Raw genomic sequence first — 26636 nt, 5'->3', positions numbered from 1 at the left:
GAACCCAGCATTCCCAGAGCCCGGCATCACACTCATTCCCATTGGAATGTCACTCAGAGACTCTTATAAGGGAAGCATGTGGGGGAGGGGCAGCCGAGAGGGAATCCCAGCTGTGGAATCTGGCTCTGGGAGAGGACCTACCTCCCCTGGCTGACATCACCCACCAGGTACCCTGGCCTCCATTATCCTATATATGTATTATATGCATGCCCTGGTGGTCTAGTGTAACCCGTAGCAGCAGCCAGGGATCACATCAGAGCCTGCGGAAGCATGGACTGCATGTATTGTGGGTCCCACGTGCCGGAGAATGCCTTACCTGACCTCCGGCTGCAGTCCGGGGCACTGGACGCTGCACTAGCGTGGCGATCAGGAAGTAACCACGCCGGAATCATCAGTCTCTTAGCCTCACTGACGTTGCGGCACCAGCGGGGGATTGTTGGAGCAGCAGCGGTAGCGCTCAGAGAGACTCCCAGCGCTGCTCATTCATTCCTCTCCGCTGTGTGACCGGTGCTCCGGCTTCTGCCAGCACCATCACTAAAACTGCCCACTGGCCAGGGGCGGGGAACATGGGGAGGAGGTCCGGAGCATCCTGGGAAATAAAAGCTTAACTGTGTGATGCCCGGTCAACTCCTACCACCTACACCCCGATGTAAGGACTGTGGATCACTATGGACCCTAAAGAAGAAAACGCCTTTAACAGAAAACACCCGATACAAATGTTGCTGCTGACGGGCGCAATATCAGCATTTCAGATCACCACCCCCGGGGGAGGCGAGCTGAAATGCGCAAAACATTTTGTGATTGCGCCCATGATGTTAGTTGGGTTAAGTAGCTTTACAAAGCTAATCCAGACTGCTATGGGCGCGATATGACCAAAAATGGGGGACAATTGAATATTGCCCCGAAAACTCCTGTCACTGTAGACGGGAGATCGGGCGCGATATTAGAATTGAATATCGCCCCTTGTGTTATAAACACCCAACTGAGAACAGGGCTGATGGTCCTAGACTACATCACTGGGCAGATACATTTCCATCATTAGTCTGTAATAAGAGAGGAGGGTGTAGGATAAGAGATTGCTGTAGTGACTGAGCAATGAGAATATGTGACTTCTGTAATAAGTGTTTATTACTCACCTGTGCTGATATCTGTAGGGATCTCCTCCTCCTTACACTGCTGATCACCCCTCACATACGTCTCTTCTTCTTCCTCTATATCTTCTGCCTTTATATCAGTCACATACGTCTCTTCTTCTCCCTCTGTATCCTCTGCCTTTATATCAGTCACATACGTCTCTTCTTCTCCCTCTATATCTTCTGCCTTTATATCAGTCACATACGTCGCTTCTTCTCCCTCTATATCTTCTGCCTTTATATCAGTCACATACGTTTCTTCTTCTCCCTCTATATCTTCTGCCTTTATATCAGTCACATACGTCTCTTCTTCTCCCTCTATATCTTCTGCCTTTTTATCAGTCACATACGTCTCTTCTTCTCCCTCTATATCTTCTGCCTTCATATCAGTCACATACGTCTCTTCTTCTCCCTCTATATCTTCTGCCTTTATATCAGTCACATACGTCTCTTCTTCTCCCTCTATATCTTCTGCCTTTATATCAGTCACATACGTCTCTTCTTCTCCCTCTATATCTTCTGCCTTTATATCAGTCAGGCAGTCATCCTAAATAGCCCACAAAACAATATCCATTAATAATATCTGATTTCAGATAGTGTAATATCAGTGTATAAAACACACAGCTTCTCTACAGATCATATTGTGACAGTCACTTTGGTATATTGGGGAGACCCTAGATCCCACCTACCTGATCCTCCTGTGGGGTCCTGTGATTCTCTTCTGTACAGTCCTGGGAATACAGAGGACGGGGACATCTCTCTGGGGTATCTCTGTTACTGGGCCCATCTGTAGGAGACACATAGTGACTGAGTACAGTGTATATATGTGATTATCAGTTGATGTGTGTATATAGGGGGCCCCCATACCTGCTCTCCCCTGTACAATACATGACAGTCTCCTCTTACCCAGTGATGTGAGGGGCCGGTGATTCTCCATCATCACGTCCTTGTACAGACCCCTGTGTTCCTCTGTATACTCCTCCTCCTGCATGGAGACATAGACAGTGACATCCTGACACCTTATAGGCACCTGACACACACAGTGATACAGTCATCACCCAGACACGTCCCCTGGTGTTACTGTATAATGCCCCATTCCCAGCAGTGACCTCTCCAGTCATCACCCAGACACATCCCCTGGTGTTACTGTATAATGCCCCATTCCCGTCAGTCACCTCTCCAGTCATCACCCAGACACATTCCCTGGTGTTACTGTATAATGTCCCATTCCCAGCAGTCACCTTTCCAGTAATCACCCAGACACGTCCCCTGGTGTAACTGTATAATGCCCCATTCCCGGCAGTCACCTCTCCAGTCAGCAGCTGAATGATCTTGTTGGTGAGTTCCAGGATCTTTTGATCATTGTGTCTCTCATGTGTCAGTGACTGAGATGGAGGCACCGTGATGGGGCTCTGGGTCCTGCTCAGTCCTACACACAATGTGATGGCTGCTGGGTGTCTCACACTCACCGGAAGTCTTCTTCACTACTGTGTTAACCTGCAAAATGGAGGAGACATGAATATTAATGTAAATGCTCCGAGATCCCTCACCTCCCCAGTCATGTCCCTGTAATATTACTGTAGATATTAGTAATGTCACTGTGACACTCCCAGATCCCCTCACCTTCCTAGTCATATCCCTGTATTATTACTATAGATATAAGTGACGTCGCTGTGACACCCACAGATCCCCTCACCTCCCCAGTCATGTCCCTGTATTATTACTATAGATATAAATGACGTCACAGTGACACTCCCAGGAGTGTGATATACATTTGCTTCATGCTGCTCCAATTATCATCTGTTACACATGCCAGGGATATTATGGTCTCTGCTTTAATATAATCTAGAATTTTAGCAATATTTTCAATCCCTACAATTACATAATAAATTAATAATAATAGTGACACTAATGGCTGCACCCAGTATACAAATAATAACGTGTCTTTAAAAGCAGGACACCTCAGACCATTCCTCCTGTATTGTAGGACATTACCACCAGTCCCAATGTATAATAATAATACCAGGACTCCACAAGCTGCTGTCCCTGTATAATAACCGTACAAAAAAAAACTGCTCCCCCTGTACAGCACTAATAACGACAGGACTCCCCATTCTGCTCTCCTTTATAGTAATAATAAAATGACATTACAGGATGCTCCCCCTGTATAATAATAACAACAGGACACTACAGGCCGCTCCCTCTGTATAATAATAATAATAATAACAACAACAACAACAACAACAACAACAACAACAGGACACTGCAGGCTGCTCCCCTTGTATAATAATAATAATAACAACAACAACAACAACAACAGGACACCACAGGCCGCTCCCTTTGTATAATAACACGATACTTAAGGCTGCTCTTCCTGTATAATAATTACAGGACATCACAGTCTGCTCATACTGTATAATAATAACAGGACACCAAAGGCTGTTGCTCCTAAATAATAATAATAACAACAACAACAACAACAGGCAGCTCCCCCTGTATAATAATAACAGGACACAACAGATAGCTCACACTGTATAATAATAGTAACGGGACACCACAGGCAGCTCCGTCTGTATAATAACAGTACACCACTGGCCACTATCCCTGTATAATTATAACAACAACAGTACAGTACAGGCCGCTCCACCTGTAAAACAATAACAGGAAACCCCAGACTGCTCCTCCTGTATAATAATAATAACAGGACAACATAGACTGCTCCCGCTGTATAACAACAACAACAACAGGACACCACAGGTAGCTCCCCCTGTATAATGAAAATAACAGGACACCACAGGCTGCTCCTCTTGTATAACAATAATAAGAGGACACCATAGGCTGATCCCGCTGTATAATAACAACAACAACAAAAGGAGACCACAGGCCACTTCCCCTGTATAATAATAATAGGACACCACAGGCTGCTCCACTTGTATAATAATAATAATAGTAATAATAACAACAACAAGAGAACACAGGCCACTTCCCCTGTATAATAATAATAGGACACCACAGGCTGCTCCCCCTGTATAATAATAATAATAATAAATAATAATAATAACAGGACACCACAGGCTGCTCCCCCTGTATAATAACAACAACAGTGCACCACAGGCTGCTCCCCTGTATAATAACAGGACACCACAGGCTGCTCCTCCTGTACAATAATAATAACAACAAGACATCACAGGCCGCTACTTTTGTATAATAATAACAACAACAACAACAACAGGACACCACAGCCCCCCCCCCTGTATAACAATAATAACAGGACACCACAGGTTGCTCCCCCTGTACAATAATACAATAATATTAACAGACAACAGGCTGCTCCTCCTGTACAATAATATTAACAGACTACAGGCTGCTCCCCCTGTACAACAATAGTAACAGGACACAACAGGCTGCTACCCCTGTAAAATAATAACAGGACACCACAGGCTACTCCCCGTGTATAATAATATTAACAGAACATCACAGGCTATTCCTCCTGAATAAAAATAATACCAGGACACCACAGGCTGCTCCTCATGTATAATAATAATAACAATAACAGGACACCGCAGGCGACTCCCCCTGTATAATAATAACAACAACAACAACAACAGGACACCACAGGCTGCTCCCTCAGTATAATAACCACCACAGGCTGCTCATCCGTTATAATAATAATAGGACACCACAGGCTGCTCCTCCTATATAATAATAACAACAACAACAACAACAACAACAACAGGACACCACAGGCTGCTCCCTCAGTATAATAAACACCACAGGCTGCTCATCCGTTATAATAATAATAGGACACCACAGGTTGCTCCTCCTATATAACAACAACAACAACAACAGGACACCACAGGCTGCTCCCTCATTATAATAACCACCACAGGCTGCTCATCCGTTATAATAATAATAATAGGACACCACAGGTTGCTCCTCCTATATAATAACAACAAGACACCACACGCCGCTAATAAAGACACCACAGGCCGCTCCCCTTGTATAATAATAACAACAACAACAGGACACCACAGGCTGCTCCTCTTGTATAATAATAATACCAGGACACCACAGGCCACTATTCCTGTATAATAATAACAACAACAACAACAGGACACTACAGGCTGCTCCTGCTGTATAAAAATAATAATAACAGGACACCACAGGCTCCTCCTCCTGTATAATAACAACAACAACAGGACACCACAGGCTGCTCCTCTTAAATAATAATAACAACAGGACACCACAGACCGCTCCCCTGTAAAACAATAAAACAGGAAACCACAGGCCGCTCCTCCTGTATATTAATAATGACATGACACCAAAGGCTGCTCCCCCTATATAATAATAATAACAACAGGACACCACAGGACGCTCCTTTTGTAGAATAATAACAACAGGACACCACAGGCCGCTCTCCCTGTATAACAATATTAAAAGGCCACCACAGGCTGCTCCTCCTGTATAACAACAACAACAACAACAGGACAACATAGACTGCTCCCGCTGTATAATAGGACACCACAGGCTGCTCCCCCTGTATAACAATAACAACAGGGCACCACAGGCTGCTCCTCCTGTATTATAATAATAATAATAGGACACCACTGGCTGCTCCTCCTGTATAACAATAATAGCAGGACCTCACAGACCACTCCCTCTGTATTATAATAACAACAATAATAACAATAATAATAAGATACCACAGGCCACTCCCCCTTTATAACAATAATAACAGGACACCATAGGCTGCTCCCCCTGTATAATAATAATAATAATAATAATAATAATAATAATAACAATAACAACAAAGGGACACTACAGGCTGCTCGTCCTGTATACTAATAACAACAACAGGACACCACAGGCAACTACTCCTGTATAATAATAATAACAGGACACTACAGGCTGCTCCCCCTGTATAGTAAGACGCCATTAGCTGATGGTAGCTGCTAGAACCGCGATTTAGAACCAACCATCACGTGATCTTCCTGTGTGTGGAACGGAATGCAGTGACCGGAAGTAAGGTGGAACGCACAGGCCGGAAGTAGGGAATGATTGGCACAGGCTGCTTCCTAGCGTTTGGCCCTCCCATCCCATGCCCCGCCCTCAACTCCGCCCTATGTAATCACTATTACCGTACATGTCCTCAGTACAGGAGGCCGGCGGCCATTTTCTTGTAGACAAGGCCTGCATCAGCTTCAGCAGCAACTATAGGTTCCCTGGCCGTGTAGTGACGTCAGGAGCGGCGGCCATTTTCCCCTGGTCTGAGCTCCGCCTTCCTTCTATCATTCCCACAAGGCAGCAGGAGCAGAGAGCAGCCATTGCTGTGTCTGGCAGCAGGTAATGATATTATTATTATTATTATTCTATAGGCTGAGCAGCTCTGGTGTCAGGTTCTGTACTACAGGGGGAGCAGCCTCTGGTGCCTTGTTATAGTGCAGCTGGAGCAGCCTCTGGTGCTGCATTATCCCTGTACAGGTGGCTGACACTCTAGTGTCCTATTACTGTAATACAGGTGGCGCAGACCCCGCCGTTACCGTAATACAGGTGGCGCAGACCCCGCCGTTACCGTAATACAGGTGGCGCAGACCCCGCCGTTACCGTAATACAGGTGGCGCAGACCCCGCCGTTACCGTAATACAGGTGACGCAGACCCCACTGTTACCGTAACCAGTGGCGTAACTACTGCCCCCGCAGTCCTCGCGGTGGCTTGGGGGCGAGGGGCTGCGGGGGCGCCACTGATTACAGCAGACTGACATGCGGACGAGCGCCCGCATGTCAGTCTGCTTTCTGCTTCCCGCCGCCGCTTGTTGGAGGGACACGGACGGCACAGCGTGTGCCTCCCTGTGTCCCTCCTGCATCATCTCCGGCGGCCGCGGGTCTAATAGGGGGAAGTGCCGTCCGTGAGCTCTAATTGGCTCACGGACGGCACTTCCCCCTATTAGACCCGCGGCCGCCGGAGATGATGCAGCAGGAGGGACACAGGAGAGGCGAGCTGTGCCCTCCGTGTCCCTCCAAAAAGCGGCGGCGGCACTGGGGGGAATATCTGGCACTGGGGGGGGGGATGTCTGGCACTGGGGCATATATGGCACTGGGGCATATATTGCACTGGGGGGGGATATCTGGCACTGGGGGGGGGATGTCTGGCACTGGGGGGGATATCTGGCACTGGGGGGGGGATGTCTGGCACTGTGGCATATATGGCACTGGGGGGGAGATGTCTGGCACTAGGGGGGATATCTGGCACTGGGGCATATATGGCACTGGGGGGGGATATCTGGCACTGTGGGGGATATCTGGCACTGGGGGGGGGGATATCTGGCACTGTGGCATATATGGCACTGGGGGGGAGATGTCTGGCACTAGGGGGGATATCTGGCACTGGGGCATATATGGCACTGGGGGGGGGGGGGATATCTGGCACTGGGGGGGATATCTGGCACTGGGGGGGGATGTCTGGCACTGGGGCATATATGGCACTGGGGGAGAGATGTCTGGCACTAGGGGGGATATCTGGCACTGGGGCATATATGGCACTGGGGGGGGGTATCTGGCACTGGGGGGGATGTCTGGCACTGGGGGGGATGTCTGGCACTGTGGCATATATGGCACTGGGGGGGAGATGTCTGGCACTAGGGGGGATATCTGGCACTGGGGCATATATGGCACTGGGGGGGGATGTCTGGCACTGGGGGGGATATCTGGCACTGGGGGGGGATGTCTGGCACTGTGGCATATATGGCACTGGGGGGGAGATGTCTGGCACTAGGGGGGATATCTGGCACTGGGGCATATATGGCACTGGGGGGGGATATCTGGCACTGGGGGGGGATGTCTGGCACTGGGGGGGATATCTGGCACTGGGGGGGGGATGTCTGGCACTGGGGCATATATGGCACTGGGGGGGGATGTCTGGCACTGGGGCATATATGGCACTGGGGGGGGATGTCTGGCACTGGGGGGGATATCTGGCACTGGGGGGGGGTGTCTGGCACTGGGGCATATATGGCACTGGGGGGGGATATCTGGCACGGGGAATATCTGGCACTGGGGGAATATCTGGCACTGGGGGGGGAATATATGGCACTGGCGGCATATCTGGCACGGGTGGAATATCTGGCACTGGGGGCATATGTGGCACTGGGGGGGAATATCTGGCACTGGGGGCATATGTGGCACTGGGGGGCTATATTTGGCACCGGGGGCATGTGAGTACCTGGCACCGTGGGGGAATATCTGGCACTGGGGACATATGTGGCACTGGGAGCACAGCCCTAGCAACAAGGACTACCTCCTAGCAACGAGCATGACACCCAGTGCATGAAACACCTGACAACGAGCATGACACCCAGTGCATGAAACACCTGGCAACGAGCATGAAACCCCTGACAACGAGAAGGTAATTGAAAAGTAATTAGAAGCCTTACTGTAGGACTTAATGTGTAATGGGCATTACGGTGTGTGGCATAATGTATCACGGACATTGCGGTGTGTGTCATAATGTGTCACAGGCATTACGGTGTATGGTATACTATATCACGGGCATTGTGATATGTGGTATAATGTCTCAGGGTCATTGCAGTGTGTGGCATAATGTATCACGGACATTGCGGTGTGTGTTATAATGTGTCAGGCATTACGGTGTGTGGTATACTATATCACGGGCATTGTGGTATGTGGTATAATGTCTCAGGGTCATTGCAGTGTGGCATAATACATAACGGGCATTGCGGTGTGTGGCATAGGGTATAACGGGCAGGGCATTGCGGTATGTGTCACAGGCATTACGGTGTATGGTATACTATATCACGGGCATTGTGGTATAATGTCTCAAGGTCATTGCGGTGTGTGTCATAATGTGTCACAGGCATTGTATGTGCTATAATGTATCAGGGGCATTGCAGTGTGTAGCATAATGTATAACGGGCATTGTGATTCCTGTCATAATGTGTCGGGGGCATTACGGTGTGTGGCATAATGTGTCACAGGCATTACGGTGTGTGGCATAATGTGTCACAGGCATTACGGTGTGTGGCATAATGTGTCGGGGGCATTATGGTGTGTGGCATAATGTGTCATGTGCATTATTGTGTGTGGAATAATGTCTAAGGGCCATTGCAGTATGTGGCATAATGTATACTGGGCATTACTATAATGAGGAAAAATGACAAATAATGTAAGGGGCATGAATCAGGATTATTTTTCTTTCCTGTGGTGGCTAATGTCTGGGCATGCAGGATGCAAAACTGGGGTATAAGGTAGTCTTTTCCTGCAATACCACGCCCCTTTATGAGAAACCACGCCCATTCCAACAAAACCACGCCCCTTTTTGCAGCGGACGCCTTCGGCGCGCACATATTTATCCCTTTCTTGCTCCCAATTATGCGGCGAGTTGGGGGGGGGGGCGCCAAAGAATTTTTTGGCTTGGGGGAGAAAAATTTCTAGTTACGCCACTGACCGTAACGCAGGTGGTGCAGACCCCACCGTTACCGTAATACAGGTGGCGCAGACCCCGCCGATACCGTAATGCAGGTGAAGCAGACCCCGCCGTTACCATGATACAGGTGGCGCAGACCCCGCCATTACCGTAATACAGGGGGAGCAGACCCCGCCGTTACTGTAATACATGTGGTGTAGACCCCGCTGTTACCGTAATACAGGTGGCGCAGACCCCGTCGTTACTGTAATACAGGTGGTGCAGACCCCGGTGTTACCGTAATACAGGGGTAGCATCCTGTGCTATTATAGTATACAGGAGGAGCAGCCTGTGTTGTCATAATATACAGTTGTAGCATCCTGTGCTGTCATGGTATACAGGAGGAGCGGCCTGTTTTGTCATAATATACAGGGGTAGAATCTTGTGCTGTCATAGTGTACAGGTGGGGCGGCCTGTGTTGTCATAATATACAGTTGTAGCATCCTGTGGTGTCATAATATACAGGGGTATCATCCTGTGCTGTCATAGTATACAGGTGGAGCGGCCTGTGTTGTCATAATATACAGGGGTAGCATCCTGTGCTGTCATAATATACAGAGGGAGCAGCCTGTGGTGTCCTGTTATTATTATTATTATACAGGGTGATCAGCCTGTGGTGTGCTGTTATTATTATACAGGAGGAGCAGCCTGTGGCATCCTGTTGTTATTATTATTATTATACAGGAGGAGCAGCCTGTGGTGTCCTGTTATTATTGTTATACAAGAGGAGCAGCCTGTGGCATCCAGTTATTTTTATTATACAGGGGGAGCGACTTGTGGTGTCCAATTATTATTATTCTACAGGAGGAGCAGCCTGTGGTGTCCAGTTATTATTATTATTATTATTATTATTATTATTATTATTATTTTTATTATACAGGACAAGTATCCTGTGGTGTCCTGTTGTTATATTTATACAGGGGGAGCGGCCTGTAGTGTCATGTTGTTATTATACAGATGGAGCGGCTTGTGGTTTCCTGTTATTATTATTATTATTATTATACAGGGGGAGCAGCCTGTGGTGTCCTGTTATTATTATTATACAGGGGGAGCAGCCTGTGGTGTACTATTATTATTGTTTCTGTAGCATCCATAAGGGATATTGGGGTAATCTAGTACGATGGGGTATAGATGGGATCCAAAGGAGCCAGTGCACTTTAAATTTCTTCCACTGGGTGCGCTGGCTCCTCCCCTCTATGCCCCTCCCACAGGCAGTGTAGAAAATGTGCCCTCAGGAGAGGATGCCACTCTGGGGATCCAGAGAGTATTCTTTAGTTTCTTTTCAATCTTTGTTATTTTCTGTATACTGTATACCAGAGATGGGTAACAGTATACCTGAACCGTGGGAGTTAGGAGGGGGGCGGGTGCGGTCACCGGCCTTGCGAGGTGTCAGAGCCGCTTCCCCGCTGCAGGACCACCGTCCTGAGAGGTTGTTGTACAGGAGGCACTGCGCCTTAGCGGTCACAATCGCCGCACACCCCTAATAGTAGCCTGAATGTGACGAATGTGGTGATTACAAACCGCGGCCCCACTAGGGGGGTCTCCCGGTTCATGGTGCTGCAAACACGCAGGGGTGTCATATGGGACCCTCCTGGGGCAGACCCACTATAGCCGCCTGTGTACACTGGCAAGCAGTAGTGGAAACAGGTATTTATATTATGTTTCTCTTACGTCCTAGAGGATGCTGGGGTCCATTTAGTACCATGGGGTATAGACGGGTCCTTTGGGAGCCACTGGCACTTTAAGAGTTTAATAGTGTGTACTGGCCCCTCCCTCTATGCCCCTCCTACCAGACTCAGTTTAGAAAATGTGCCCAGAGGAGCCGGTCACAGCTAGGGGAGCTCCTAGGAGTTTTTCTAGTTTTAGTATTTTCTAAGAGTTTGTTAGGTACAGGCAGGCTGCTGGTAACAGTCTCTCTGCTTCGTGGGACTTAGGGGGGGGGTAGGAACCAACTCTAGAAGTTAATGGTTCTCTATCTCCGCTGACAGGACACTGAGCTCCTGAGGGTGCTGATCACAAGCCCACGAGGCGACCGCTCACTCCCGCAGCACGGCCGCCACCCCCTAACAGAGCCAGAAGAAAGAAGAGTGGTGATTATAACGCCGGTGCCCCGGGAAACGGGTCGCCGCGAGAATGGCGGCACAAGGGTGGGAGCGCAGCTCTGACAGGCTGTTCTCCGGAAGGCTCAGCGGACACACGGTGTTAGGCGCAGTGAGGGGCGTCCTGGGCCAGCGCAATACCCTACACTGGTCAAAATAACTTTCAAGGTCTAATCCACTGTTTGCTGCAGAAATATCTCAGACCAGTATAATTTCTAAGTGCGGGAAGACGCGCCATTACAGGGGGCGGAGCTTCTCCTCATAGTGGATCCAGCACTCACAAGCGCCATTTTCTCCCTGCAGATCATAGGAACAGAACGCTGCCCTCCACATAAATCCAGCATACCTCTGCGGTACCAGGGTGTTATAGACAGGGAAGGGGGGGAGGGTGATTATAGTACTGAGTACCCTATTAAGGTTAGTTAGTCAGCGCCGGGCTTTTATCATAATAACTGCCTACAGGGGCGCTGTGTGGCTGCTCCTTATACTCTGTGACTCTCTGAAGGTACTCTGGGGGAAACTGTGTCTGACATTTTCCTGTCTCTGTGTGTAAATATGTATATCTCACATAATCATATCTAGGGACTCTGAGTCTTGTGCTGCAGAGTGTGTATCTTCTACCGGGGAGTCTATACTATCCTCAAAACTGTACTGATCAGGCTTCTGGGGCAGAACCCCCAGGGGTGGCCTCAGCAAGGTGTACTATACCGTATTTTTATACACATATATCCCATACTGGGAAGGAGCCACAGCTGTGCCTCTCACCCCAACTCTGTACCCTAGAAAGCGTAGCCTTGCCCAAATAATGCATATGAGGGGTGTAACATAAGATTGAGGCTATTAGGGATGAGGAATCTTATTAAAAATAATTTGACTGTCGAATTGTCAAATGTCGAAACGGATCCAACGTTTTTTTGTCGAAAACGTGTTGAATTGTCGAATCCAATTTAACAATGTTTTTTCGTCGAAAGAGCCCCGGTTTCGACAATACGAAGGATTTGACACCAATTGAATACACCCATATTTCATATCCCTAAAGAGTGTCTAAATTGTCAAAGAGGGTTGTGTTACCTATCCATAAGGTACAACCTCCATAAGGGATTGGGCTGATCGCAGATTGAGACTACTCTCTAACACTGTACATACAGGTGTAACTCAGTAACTTGGTCAGGCTCCTTACTTGATGATTTAGGTTCTAGGTATGACTGTGACATTTCCTTGTTTCTATGTCACATACAGGATTCTACAGACTTCTCGGCTGGTGGCCGTGATGGAGTTTGGCCTGCATGACGCAGGGTCTTCTGTCCTGGCGGCTTAGACATGCAGGGGACGGTGACGACACCAATGGACTGCGGATACAGAGTAAGGTATGGCGAGTCTGTCCTTCACAGGTGAGACCCTGGTGGGGACGTGCTGGATAACTAACTATCCCAGCCGACTGTGGGTAAGTCGACATGTCTTCCTTCAGTACTAACCAGAATATTGTATCCTCCGCATACACTGCAACACATTTGAACCGCAAGGGTTACACATAAATCCAAGGGTTCCTCCACTTCCTTTAGAGAACATTGGGGAAAATCCAGAAAACCTGCACCGCCAGGTTCCCAGGGACAGATTCGGGTTCTGCCTTCTCAAAGCCTTCGGTTTGATGGTGGACCTCGCTGCCTGGGGATCAGGCAGGTGGGGGAAATGGTTTCACTCAAACATCCCGGTGATATCATGCCTAGGCCGCTAGAATGAGTTAGGTTGCCAAGGGAGTGGACTAGAGTTTCTAGTTTTCCCGCCTCACGGATTCTTCGGGATTACTAGCTTCTCAGGCGAAGGGTACGATACTGCTGGTAGATATTCAAACATTTTACAAACAAATGTCGTTATCCGGTTCCACCTCATGTCCTGTACTGGCTCAACTAGGACTCTAAACTTCAGCAAAGCCAACTTTGACATGATGAAGGAAGCATTGAGGGACATTGAATGGGAAATCTGTTTCAAGGAAAAAATAGGATTTTAATACCTACCGGTAAATCCTTTTCTCTTAGTCCGTAGAGGATGCTGGGGACATTCAAAGAACCATAGAACCATGGGGTATAGACGGGATCCGCAGGAGACATGGGCACTTTAAGACTTTTAAGGGGCGTGAACTGGCTCCTCCCTCTATATCCCTCCTCCAGACCTCAGTTATAGGAACTGTGCCCAGGGTGGCTGCAGACCTCTCACCTACTAGAGGGCCGCAGGTTCGGGATTCAGAATTGGATCCTCCTAACCACGGATGCAAGTCTCAGAGGTTGGGTGAGCAGTCACCCAAGGGGAAAACTTCCAAGGAAAGTGGTCAAGTTCGGAATCCATCCTCCCAATAAACATTCGGGAACTAAGGGCTGTGTACAACGGTCTTCTACAAGCGGCACATATTCTGAAAGATCAGGCCATTCAGGTTCCGTTGGACAATGTAACGACTGTGGCCTACATAAACCAACAAGGCGGAATGAAGAGCAGAGCTGCAATGTCAGAGGTAACAAGAATCATCCTCTGTGCGGAAAAGCACGAAGTGGCGCTGTCAGCGATCTTCATCCAGGAGAGTGGGGCCTCCACCCAGAGGTGTTCGCAGAGGTGACAAGTCTTTGAGGCATACCTCAAATAGACAAAATGGCCTCCCGCCTCAATAAGAAGCTTGGTAGGTACTGTTCCGGGTCGAGAGACCCACAAGCAGTGGCAGTGGACGCCCTAGTAACTCCGTGGGTGTTCCAGTCAGTGTATGTGTTCCCTCCACTTCCACTCAACCAAAGGATTCTCAAACTAATCAAAAGAACAAGAGTTCAGGCGATCCTCTTGGCTCTGGACTGGCCAAGAAGGGCTTGGTACGTGGATCTTCAGGAGTTACTGCTGGAAGATCCAAGGCCTCTTCCACTTTGAGAGGACCTTCTACAACAGGGGCGGTTCGCTTATCAAGACTTACCATGGCTACGTTTGACGGCATATAAATTGAACGCCAGATCTTAGCTCGGAAGGGCATTCCGAACAAGGTTATTCCTACCCTGAAACAGGCTATGAAAAGAGTAACATCTAAACATTACCATCGAATTTGCAAAAAGTACATGTCTTGGTGTGAATCCAAGTAGTTTCCTACGGTGGAGTTTCAACTAGGGCGTTTTCTCCTCTTTCTGCAAGCAGGTGTGGATGTGGGCCTGCGTTTGGGCTACATTAAAGTCCAGATTTCGGCTTTGTCCATTTTCTTCCAGAAACAATTGGCTGTCCTCCCTGAGGTTCAGACTTTCTTGAAAGGGGTTCTGCTCATCCAGCCTCCCTTTGTGCCTCCTACGGCACCTTGGGATCTTAATGTGGTGTTGCAGTTCCTCCAGTCGGATTGGTTCGAACCTTTACAGGAGGTTGAAGTCAAATTTCTCACTTGGAAGGCAGTCACACTTTTGGCATTGGCATCTGCTAGACGTGTGTTGGGGGCATTGTCCTGCAAGAGCACCTACTTAATTTTTCAGGAAGATAGAGCTGAGCTCAGGATGCGTCAGCAATTTCTGCCGAAGGTTGTGTCTGCTTTTCATATCAACCAACCTATTGTGGTGCCAGTGGCTACTGACTCCTCAATTACTTCAAAATCCTTGGATGTTGTGAGGGCTTTGAAGATTTATGTGAAGAGAACTTCTCGTCACAGAAAGTCGGACGCTCTGTTTGTCCTGTATGATCCCAACAAGATTGAGTGTCCTGCTTCTGAGCAGACGATTTCTCGCTGGATCAGGTTTACTATCCAGTATGCTTATTCTATGGCAGGCTTACAGTGTCCAAAATCTGTTAAGTCCCACTCTACTCGTAAAGTGGGTTCTTCCTGGGCGGCTGCCCGGGGTGTCTCGGCTTAACAACTTTGCAGAGCAGCTACTTGTTCTGGTTCGAACACGTTTACTAAGTTCTACAGTTTCGAATATTTGGCCTCTGGGAAACTAAAGTTTGGTCAAGCGGTTCTGGAGGAACCTCAGCCCTCTCCCTCCCGTACTGGGAGCTTTGGTACATCCCCATGGTACTAATGTGGACCCCAGCATTTTCTAGGACGTAAGAGAAAATAGGATTTTAATTACCTACCGGTAAATCCTTTTCTCGTAGTCTGTAGAGGATCCTGTGCTTCGTATTGGTTCAGTATTGTTGGTTCAGCCATTGCTGACTTGTTTTAAGCTGGTTAGCTTGGTTTTTCTGTTATGTGTGAGCTGGTGTGAATCTCACCACTGTCACCACTATATATATTTCCTTCTCTCAAAGTATGTCCGTCTCCTCGGGCACAGTTTCTAGACTGGGTCTGGTAGGAGGGGCCTAGAGGAAGGAGCCAGCCCACACCAATAAACTCTTAAAGTGTCCATGGCTCCCAAGGGACCCGTCTATACCCCATGGTACTAATGTGGACCCCAGCATCCTCTACGGACTAAGAGAAAAGGATTTACCGGTAGGTAATTAAAATCCCATTATTACTATTATTAATTTTATTATATGTAGTTGTGGGGATTGAAAATATTGCTCAAATTCTAGGATATATTAAAGCAGAGACCAAAATATCCATGGCATGTGTAACAGATGATAATTGGAGCAGAATGAAGCAAATGTATATCACACTCCTGGGAGTGTCACTGTGACGTCACTTATATCAATAATAATAATATAGGGACATGACTGGGAAGGTGAGGGGATCTGGGTGTGTCACAGTGGCATCACGTATATCTATAGTCATAGTCCAGGGACATAACTGGGGAGGTGAGGGGATCTGGGAGTGTCACAGTGACATCACATATCTATAGTCATAGTACAGGGACATGACTGGGGAGGTGAGGGTATCTGGGAGTATTTTCAGTGATATTGATGTCTCCCCCATTTCGCAGGATTACACAGTAGTAAGGAATACATCCAGTGAGTGTGAGACACCCAGCAGCCGTCCCTGTGTGTCAGTAGGACTGAAAAGGACACAGAGCCCCATTACGGTGCCTCCATCTCACTCACTGATGATAGACACAGTATCAAGAAGATCCTGGAACTCACCAACAAGATCATTCAGCTGCTGACTGGAGAGGTAACTGCTGGGAATGGGGCATTATACAGTAACACCGGGGGATGTGTCTGGGTGATGACTGGAGAGGTGACTGCCGGGAATGGGGCATTAAACGGTAACACCAGGGGACGTGTCCGAGTGATGACTGAAGAGGTGACTGCTGGGAATGGGACAATATACAGTAAAACCGCGGTATGTGTCTGGGTGATGACTGGAGAGGTGACTGCTGTGAATGGGAAATTATACAGTAACACCAGGTGACGTGTCTGGGTGATGACTGGAGAGTTGACTGTTGGGAATGGGACATTATACAATAACACCAGGGGACGTGTCTGGGTGATGATTGGAGAGGTAACTGCTGGGAATGGGAAATTATACAGTAACACCAGGTGACGTGTCTGGGTGATGACTGGAGAGCTGACTGTTGGGGATGGGACATTTTACAGTAACACCAAGGGACGTGTCTGGGTGATGACCGGAGAGGTGACTGCTGGGAATGGGGCATTATACAGTAACACCAGGGGATGTGTCTGGATGATGACTGGAGTGGTGACTGCTGGGAATGGGACATTATACAGTAAGACCAGGGGATGTGTCTGGGTGATGACTGGAGAGGTGACTGCTGGGAATGGGGCATTATACAGTAACACCAGGGGATGTGTCTGGGTGATGAATGTATCACTGTGGGTTCAGGTTCCTATAAGGTGTCAGGATGTCACTGTCTATGTCTCCATGCAGGAGGTGGAGTATATAGAGGAACACAGGGGTCTGTACAAGGACGTGATAATGGAGAATCACCGGCCCCTCACATCACTGGGTAAGAGGAGACTGTCATGTATTGTACAGGGGAGAGCAGGTATGGGGGCCCTATATACACACATCACCTGATAATCACAAATATACACTGTACTCAGTCACTGTGTGTCTCCTACAGATGGTCCCAGTAACAGAGATATCCCAGACAGATGTGCCCGTCCTCTGTATTCCCAGGATTGTACAGAGGAGAATCACAGGATCCCACAGGAGGATCAGGTAGGTGGGATTTAGGGTCTCCCCAATATATCAAAGTGACTGTCACTATATGATCTGTAGAGGAGCTGTGTGTCTTATACACTGATATTATACTGTTTCACCTCAGTTTAATCTGACTGTATGCAAATGTCATTATAGTGTTTCTTGTTTTTTTTCAAGGTACAACGTCTGTCTGATATTAAAACAGAAGATGTAGAGGGAGAAGAAGAGATGTATGTGACTGATATAAAGACAGAAGATATAGAGGGAGAAGAAGAGACGTATGTGACTGATTTAAAGGCAGAAAATATAGAGGGAGAAGAAGAGACGTATGTGACTGATATGAAGGCAGAAGATACAGAGGGAGAAGAAGAGACGTATGTGACTGATATAAAGACAGAAGATATAGAGGGAGAAGAAGAGGTGTATGTGACTGATATAAAGGCAGAAGATACAGAGGGAGAAGAAGAGACGTATGTGACTGATATAAAGGCAGAAGATATAGAGGGAGAAGAAGACACGTATGTGACTGATATAAAGGCAGAAGATATAGAGGGAGAAGAAGAGATGTATGTGACTGCTATAAAGGCAGAAGATACAGAGGTAGAAGAAGAGACGTATGTGACTGATATAAAGGCAGAAGATATAGAGGGAGAAGAAGAGACGTATGTGACTGATATAAAGGCAGAAGATATAGAGGGAGAAGAAGAGACGTATGTGACTGATATAAAGGCAGAAGATATAGAGGGAGAAGAAGAGACGTATGTGACTGATATAAAGGCAGAAGATATAGAGGGAGAAGAAGAGACGTATGTGACTGATATAAAGGTAGAAGATACAGAGGGAGAAGAAGAGACGTATGTGACTGATATGAAGGCAGAAGATATAGAGGGAGAAGAAGAGACGTATGTGACTGATATGAAGTCAGAAGATATAGAGGGAGAAGAAGAGACGTATGTGAGGGGTGATCAGCAGTGTAAGGAGGAGGAGATCCCTACAGATATCAGCACAGGTGAGTAATAAACACTTAATACAGAAGTCACATATTCTCCTTGCTCAGTCACTACAGCAATCTCTTATCCTACACCCTCCTCCGCCATCAGCCCTGTTCTCAGTTGGGTGTTTCTAACACAAGGCTATCCATGACAAATATCACATGTAGAGAGTTATTACACACAACACTATAATGTTATTAAAAGTAACAAGCATAAGTTTATTATTAGTGATTATATATAAATGTGTATATATGTATGTATATAATATAATTAGTATTGTTTTTTGTGGAGTGCCTAATTTATATGCATTTTGTTAGATGATGCAGGTATGAAATATTTCCTGCTATACAGTAGACTTGAGGTCACCAAATACAATTTGTATAAGATTCAGAAATAAAATGAAATTTGAATCTAGAACTTCAAGTAAAACAAAGTAAAAGCTTATCACAGGTACATATCTGTATAATCATAAGACAAGCGTTTTGCACTTGTTGTCACCCTTGCATGGGCTGGCTTGTTCTTATCCACTGCCAATTCACTCTAAATACAAATTGCGTACACCAACGCATTTTGTCAATAGTGACTTCTTCAGGGGTGTTTTCTGTTAAAGGCTTTATCCGCAAATATCAATTGTGTAGATTTTAAATAATTGTGTAACCTTCAGATGGTAATTGTGGACTTTTTCATGAGGGACACATTCCTAATTACTTGTGAATAATAGTTCCTGCTCTGTGCAGTTCTGAGGTTATGACTTTAGGGAATGTAATGGTCAGATCCAATATTGCTCAATCTAAGGTCTCCCAGTAGCCTTGCTACATACATAAATGTGTCCTGCACTCACTATAATAACTAACAATAATAAACAGTGGAGTTTTAGTTCATGTATTGCTCAGTGCATTTAAGCCTGCAGCCCCCGTCAAGGAACCCCACTATACTGCAGGTCCTACTCTATTGCTCAAAATAATTACCATAAAAACAGCTATCGCATTAGTGTTAACCTTTAGGTTTGCTCTCAGCGGCGGAACAGTGGCCAAAAGGCTTGGATAGATTTTCAGAGCGCCAGTCTGACGTGCCACCACATCTCACGTGGCCCTCCAATTCACCAGATCTGGGACTGCTTGGCTGGGTCCGGCATTGTACTGTTGGTGCAGTTCCTGATGCGTTTGGAATGATTGGTGGTTGCTAAGCGCCCTAAATGCCTGTGGTTCCGATTTGTCATGATCTACTTTCGCCACTGTTCTGCCTCTGAGATTCTTGGTGTCCAGGCTTCTTCCACTGTAGATGGATACTACTCACTGTCTACAAGGGATCACCAACAAACAAAAGCCGGTCTCGGGCAAAACCAATGGCTCCCTTTTGCCAGTTGCATCACGTGCACGACCCATGGTTCCATCTGAAAAAGAAACAATGTCTCAACAAATTTGCATTGTATCAATACCTCAGACATTTACAATGATCATCCAGTAGTTTTAGTGTCACCATCTACACGCATGTGCACGTCCCGTGTCATTAATATACCCGGTGGAACTGCCCATGTCGCCATCCGTCGCTCACTCCAGTACATCAAAGTGACGTCATCTGACACATGCTATGTCCGGGGACATGGAGAGAACCTCGTCCACGTGACCTATAGTAACCAATGGGGACAAAAGTATCAAGTAACCTGCTAACAAAACAGTGTAACAACACCGATCAAATTCTATCCTCTTAGATAGATATATATGTTCCTCTGGCAGGATCCACAGGTTATCCACAGGATAACATTGGGATATGATGACGTGACAGCGGATTTGCAACAAACGGTCAAAGCTTTCAGCCTCCCAGTATGCAACGGGCCTGTCCATATATCCCCGCCTCCTGGCTCAGGCAAATCAGTTTTTCTCCGGCTGGTTCCACAGGTTATCCACAGGATAACATTGGGATATGCCGGAGGGACAGCGGAAATGGCACCAAACAGTCACAAGCTTTCCAGCCTCCCAGGATGCATCGGGGCTCTTGCATATAATCCCGCCCACTGACTCAGTCAAATCAGTTTTTTGTTTGTTGCGGCAGGAGCCGGACCATGGTCACAGGGCTGCAGTTAGGGCAGCCCTAAGCTTTTATTATTTTATTTTTATAGTCTGTTTTGAGTGATCTTTCTTAACAGCATCTTAAACGCATACTAGAAAGAGTCGCTCCAACAACTCCCCACCGGGTCGCAACAATGCTTACCTTCGCGGTACAGTGCTGTCTCGGCGGGCGTCTGTGACTGATGTTCTATCAGGTCCAGCAGATGTTACCAGGCTGTGGCCGGAGCATGGGGGGACGGTAAGTACATCGGTTTCCTTTGACTAGGGATTTCCGGACACAGCCGCACTGTATTGGAGGAGACTACAAATAGTAGCTGATGCGCCACCACTCTTAAGTGCGACAGCGCTACGCTTTAGGGACCATAGGCGCCAGGACTAGGTAGAGGCCGCGATCCCTAGAGTTTATGTCAACAAGGGGAGTCAGGCGCTCTCCTGGTCGCCCCTCCCCCAGTTCATGACCAGTTTCCGTGCGTCTCCCGCCCATGAACTGATGGCCTCACTTCCTTCTCAGACGCTACCACGAGGGTACTCGGTCGCAGCTTGGGCCGCTGTGGTTGTGTACACTAGAGTTTCCGCCTAGACCGGGTCGCAGACAGGAGCGTCTGCATACACTTATCGTTCACTGAGCGTCTGTGTCCGTTATTGAGCGTCTGTGTCTCTCATCAGTTACCGGAGCGGTAGTGTACACTAGTAGCATCTGAATCTACTCAGCGTCTTTCGAGCGTATTGATCGATCATGGAAGTGGGGTGAGTCTCCCTGTATCCCACTCTACTGAGTAAGGGTTATACAGTACTAAAGTTCCTTCTACTTGTTAGTATGAATTGTTAATTTTGGTACATATTGCATATGAGGCCTGTACACTACTGTTGTTTTCTACTAAAATGTCTGAAAAACTTGTTATAATAGCTGTTAAAACATAAATACAGTAATTGTACTCCTACTTGTAAAGTAATTGTTTGTGGTTGATTATATTCTCATATGACAATGTTTAATATATAACATGTGACTGACTGCTAGTATGATTGCTGACTTTTAAATGTTGTCAGTTTTATTCTGAACCTCAATTCAGGTGCACGGTTGTGGTCAGATTGATTTCACTTCTATATATATGTGTGTGTGTGTGTGTGTGTGTGTGTGTGTGTGTGTGTGTGTGTGTGTTTCTCAGTCACAAATTGTGTAGTTGGTAAACACTGAAAAATTGACTATGTCTGTGAGCGGCAAAAGTGACGAGGATAATTTATCAGGCACTCCTACATCCATAACATGTTTATCTTGTAAAATGGGGATTTTAGATGGAATGGAACAGTTTATTACTTATGATGGGTTATGTACAAACTGTTATGCGTATCGGCAAAGTAAAAAGCAGACTCTGGTTCAACAACCAGTAGAACCACCATGGAGTATGTTCGCGCAAACCTTGTCTGCAATATTGTACAGATTAACTCCTGCAGTTCCACCCCAGGGAATAGGTTACACTATTAACCCATACATGCAGCTCCCACCTTATGGTTTGGTTCCAGTAGCTTCTACAAGTAGCCAGGCTGTTAGGACCAGGGTAGATACATCCATGTTGCAGACTACACAAGATGATACAACAGATGAGGATACAGTGTATTCTAATACTCCATATGATGATCAGTCGCAGGGTTTTAGCTCAGAGGATATAGCTGAACTTATTGATGCAATGAAGGCTATTCTCTCTTTGGAGGAATCAGCCAAGACAGTGTCAAAATCTAAAGCACCTGTGTTTAAATGAACAAAGACAGTTAGGACTGAATTTCCAGTATCAGAAGATCTGACGGAAATGATGGAATAACCTTGGGATACGCCTGGTAAAAAATATAAGATTCCGAAAAAATGGGATTCTTGTTATCCTTTTCCAGCTGCGGATTGTTCAACAAGAGAAGTTCCTCCTAAAGTAGATGCACATGTTGTGCGACTTGTGCGTAAATCTATTTTACCATTGCCGTCTACTTCACTGTCTGATGTTACAGATAGAAGAATAGATGGTTTATTGAAAAATATTTTTTTCTCTCTCGGGGGCTGTAGTAAGGCCAGCTATGGCTTCAGCCTGGATGACGAGAGCGATGGTAGAATGGGCGGAGAAACTAGAAAAAGGCCTCTCCCCTTCCACAGGGGAGGCGGAATCTCTTTTAGGTCGTATAAAACAAGCTGCGCAATATTTGGAAGAAGCAGCAATTGATATGGGTACAATTGCTTCTAAAGCATCAGCCTTGACAGTAGCTGCTCGCAGAGCAGTTTGGCAACGTAATTGGAAAGCGGATGCAGAATCCAAGAAGGTTCTGGAAGCTCTGCCTTTCGCTGGTGATATTCTGTTTGGAAAACAATTGACAGATATTCTAGAATCGGAAGCTGAATCCAAGAAGGTCAGACTTCCGGTTAGTTATTATAACCCTAAGACTAGGGGTTTGAAATTTCTGCCATTTCGATGGCAAGACAGAGCAAAAGGGAAAAGGAACCTAAGCAGCCCCAGTTCAATAAGTCAACTAGGGGTAGGAAGCAGTGGGCCAATAGACGGCCGGCTTCCAAGCCAGAACAGAAGCCATCAGTCTGAGGGTACTGGCCTCCAGCTGGAGGATTCCAGGGTTGCACATATATGGCAGCAGTCGACGACATATGCTTGGGTGCAGAAGGTGGTATCTCTCGGTTATGGTTTCCCCTTCAAGAGGCAGTCTCCTCAAAGATTTTTATGCACCAGTCCGTCTCGAATAGATTCGAAGGCAGTGCCCTGCAGGAAGCGGTTCAGAAACTGCTTCAGTCTGGTGTAATTATCCCAGTACCCCCGACACAATGGGGACAGGGGTTTTACTCCAATCTATTTTTGATGCAGAAGCCAAATGGGTCATTCCGACCCATTCTCAATCTCAAAATGTTAAACAAATACATTTGGTTTCCAAGGTTCCACATGGAGACATTATGCTTCATAGTTTTGGCCATGGAACCGGGAGATTACATGGTATCTCTGGATATACAGGATGCTTACCTACATGTGCCTATAGCACAGTCTCATCAGTGTTACCTCCGGTTTGCCATCCTCCAGCAACATTTTCAGTTCCAGGCTTTGCCCTTCGGGCTAGCAACAGCCCCCAGGGTGTTAACCAAAATTATGGTGGTTATGGCAGCTTATCTCCTCAAGCAGGGGATAAGAATATTTCCATGCCTTGACAATCTTTTAATCCTGGCACAATCTCAGGAATTACTTTTGAGCCATCTTCAACAGACAATAGTTTGTCTACAAAGACACGGGTGGCTCATAAACTGGGAAAAGTCGTCTGAGTCCGTCACAACGGATGGTTCATGTGGGGCCATATTGGATTCAGGTCTACAGAGAATTTTGTTACCATGGAAAAAGATATCGAAGGTGCAAGTAATGACTCTGGAGTTGCTGCAGTCAGACTATATCAGTCCATGCAGCAATGTGACTGATGAGTCTGATGGTGTCTACCTTCGACATGGTGGAATATGCACAATTCCACTCCAGACCTCTACAGCATCTCATTCTGACCCGATGGAACGGAAGACATCAGACAATAAAAAGACAGATGATTAATCTTCCAGTAGACGTAAGAAGGTCTCTAGCTTGGTGGCTACAGACAGACCATCTAAGCAAGGGGAGACCTTTTTTGGGTAACAGATTGGCAAATCCTGACAACAGATGCCAGTCTTCAGGCCTGGGGAGCGGTGTTCGAAAGCCTCTGGTTCCAGGGAAAATGGACCATAAGGGAAAGTCGCCTGCCAATAAATCTGTTGGAAATAAGGGCCATATACATTGCTCTAGTTCAGGCAAAGGACAGTCTGCAAGGAAGACCAGTCCAGATCCGTTCAGACAATGCTACAGCGGTAGCGTACCTCAATCATCAGGGAGGAACTCACAGCAAAAGATTGATGGAGGAAGTAACTCACATACTAAGGTGGGCAGAGCTCCATCTCCCAGCATTGTCAGCAGTGTTTGTTCCAGGAGTGCTGAACTGGGAAGCGGATTTTCTCAGTCGACAACTATTCAGGAAACCGAATGGGCATTATACCCAGAAGTATTTCAGACCATAGTAAACAGATGGGGGTTGCCAGAGATAGATCTTCATGGCATCCCATCTGAACAACAAAGTTCCGATATACGGATCAAAAACAAAGGATTCCGGAGCAATCCTTGTAGATGCACTGTCAGTGAATTGGGAGTTTTGTCTAGCATATCTGTTTCCTCCAGTCTCCCTGTTACCCAGGGTAGTGAGGAAAATAAAGCAAGCAAAGGGAGCCATAATTGTAATAGCTTGGCCCAGAAGGCATTGGTACACAGATCTGCTAAGGATGTCCGTGGAAGCTCCAATACTGCTCCCTCAACGTCCAGATCTACTAATGCAGGGTCCTTGTTATCACAGTCATCTGGATTGTCTGTCTTTGACGGCATGGCTGTTGAGACCTCTATCTTAGAAGCAAGAGGATTTTCAAAACAAGTAATTCAAACTATGCTTAGAGCAAGAAAACCTTCTTCAGCTCGTATTTATCATCGAATATGGCAAGCCTATACTCATTGATGTAGCGAAAGAAGTTTGGATCCAAGATCTTTTAAAGTATCCAGGATTTTGGATGGCTTCCTTGAGAGTTCAGGTATCAGCATTAACTTTATGGTTTCAGAAAAAGATTGCTGACTTACAGGATGTGCGTACTTTTTTTCAGGGAGTGATACACATTCAACCACCTTTTGTTCCTCCTGCAGTTCCCTGGGATTTGAATCTGGTTCTTAAAATCCTTCAGGGACCTCCGTTTGAACCTCTTAAGAGAGCAGATCTTAAATGGTTGACGGCTAAAGTTCTCTTTCTACTGACAATGGCGTCAGCTAGAAGAGTGTCAGATTTAGGAGCACTATTGTGTAAGTCTCCTTTTCTGATTTTTTTTCCAGATAAAGCAGTTCTCAGAACTAGATCTGGTTATCTTCCGAAGGTGGTCTCAAAATTGAACCTTAACGAAGAGATTGTAGTCCCGGCTTTTCAGGTATCGGGACTTTCTGCGGGAGAAGCGTCGCTGGACGTGGTCTGTGCGTTAAGAATCTACGTGGATCGTACTAGTGCCATTAGAAAGACAGATTCTCTCTTCATTCTCTACGGATTTCACAGAAGAGGATGGCCTGCTAGTAAACAGACGCTGGCAAGATGGCTCCGAATGGTAATTTCAGAAGCTTATTCTCGTGCTGATCTCCCTGTTCCGGCCAATGTCTCTGCACACTACACATAAGGTAGGTCCTTCTTGTCTGCACAACATGGTGCTTCAGCAGAACAGATTTGTAAGGCAACCACATGGTCTTCCATTAACACTTTCATTAGACATTACGCCTTGGATACTTTTGCCTCTCATGACGCTAAATTCGGACGAAAGGTTCTCCTGTCTAATCAGGAGCGTACCCACCACTAAAAATGGCTTTGGGAATCCCAGTGTTATCCTGTGCATAACCTGTGGACCCAGCCGGAGAAGTAGACGTTATGGTAAGAACTTACCGTTGATAACGTGATTTCTCCTATGTCCACAGGAATCCCACCCTGACGCACCTGATTTGAGGATCTTTACAATCACTAAACCTCTTCCCTCTTGTATGGAAGGGTGTGCATGTGTGTTCTTATCGCCTGAACAGGGTTCTACATGATGTTCCTGCCTAAATTGCTGTGGAAACAACTTATTTGACTGAGTCAGTGGGCGGGATTATATGCAAGAGCCCCAATGCATCCTGGGAGGCCAGAAAGCTTGTGACTGTTTGGTGCCATTTCCGCTGTCGCTTCGGCATATCCCAATGTTATCCTGTGG

The 26636-nt window shown here is 46.7% G+C and overlaps 2 protein-coding genes across 2 annotated transcripts in view; one reads left to right on the top strand and one right to left on the bottom strand.

The window, feature by feature from the left end:
* Positions 1-2717, bottom strand: part of LOC134984612 (oocyte zinc finger protein XlCOF7.1-like) — a 44274-nt gene extending 41557 nt beyond the window's left edge. Inside the window, exons 1-4 of the mRNA XM_063950158.1 lie at positions 2441-2717; positions 2040-2118; positions 1823-1920; positions 1137-1680 (exon numbers count right to left, since the gene is read on the bottom strand). Of these exons, the coding sequence (XP_063806228.1) occupies positions 1137-1680; positions 1823-1920; positions 2040-2073 (676 nt within the window). The 5' untranslated portion in view covers positions 2074-2118; positions 2441-2717. The remainder of the gene's footprint in view (positions 1-1136; positions 1681-1822; positions 1921-2039; positions 2119-2440) is intronic.
* Positions 1-26636, top strand: part of LOC134984639 (uncharacterized) — a 452661-nt gene that overhangs the window by 253449 nt on the left and 172576 nt on the right. The window contains exons 10-11 of the mRNA XM_063950183.1: positions 17681-17778; positions 18187-18769. Coding sequence (XP_063806253.1) covers positions 17681-17778; positions 18187-18769 — 681 coding nt within the window. The remainder of the gene's footprint in view (positions 1-17680; positions 17779-18186; positions 18770-26636) is intronic.

This window comes from Pseudophryne corroboree (genome assembly GCF_028390025.1).
Source record: "Pseudophryne corroboree isolate aPseCor3 chromosome 3 unlocalized genomic scaffold, aPseCor3.hap2 SUPER_3_unloc_7, whole genome shotgun sequence".
Taxonomy (NCBI): Eukaryota; Metazoa; Chordata; class Amphibia; order Anura; family Myobatrachidae; genus Pseudophryne; species Pseudophryne corroboree.
Note: the sequence above shows the minus strand (reverse complement) of the source record. Positions and strands in the feature narration are given on the sequence as shown.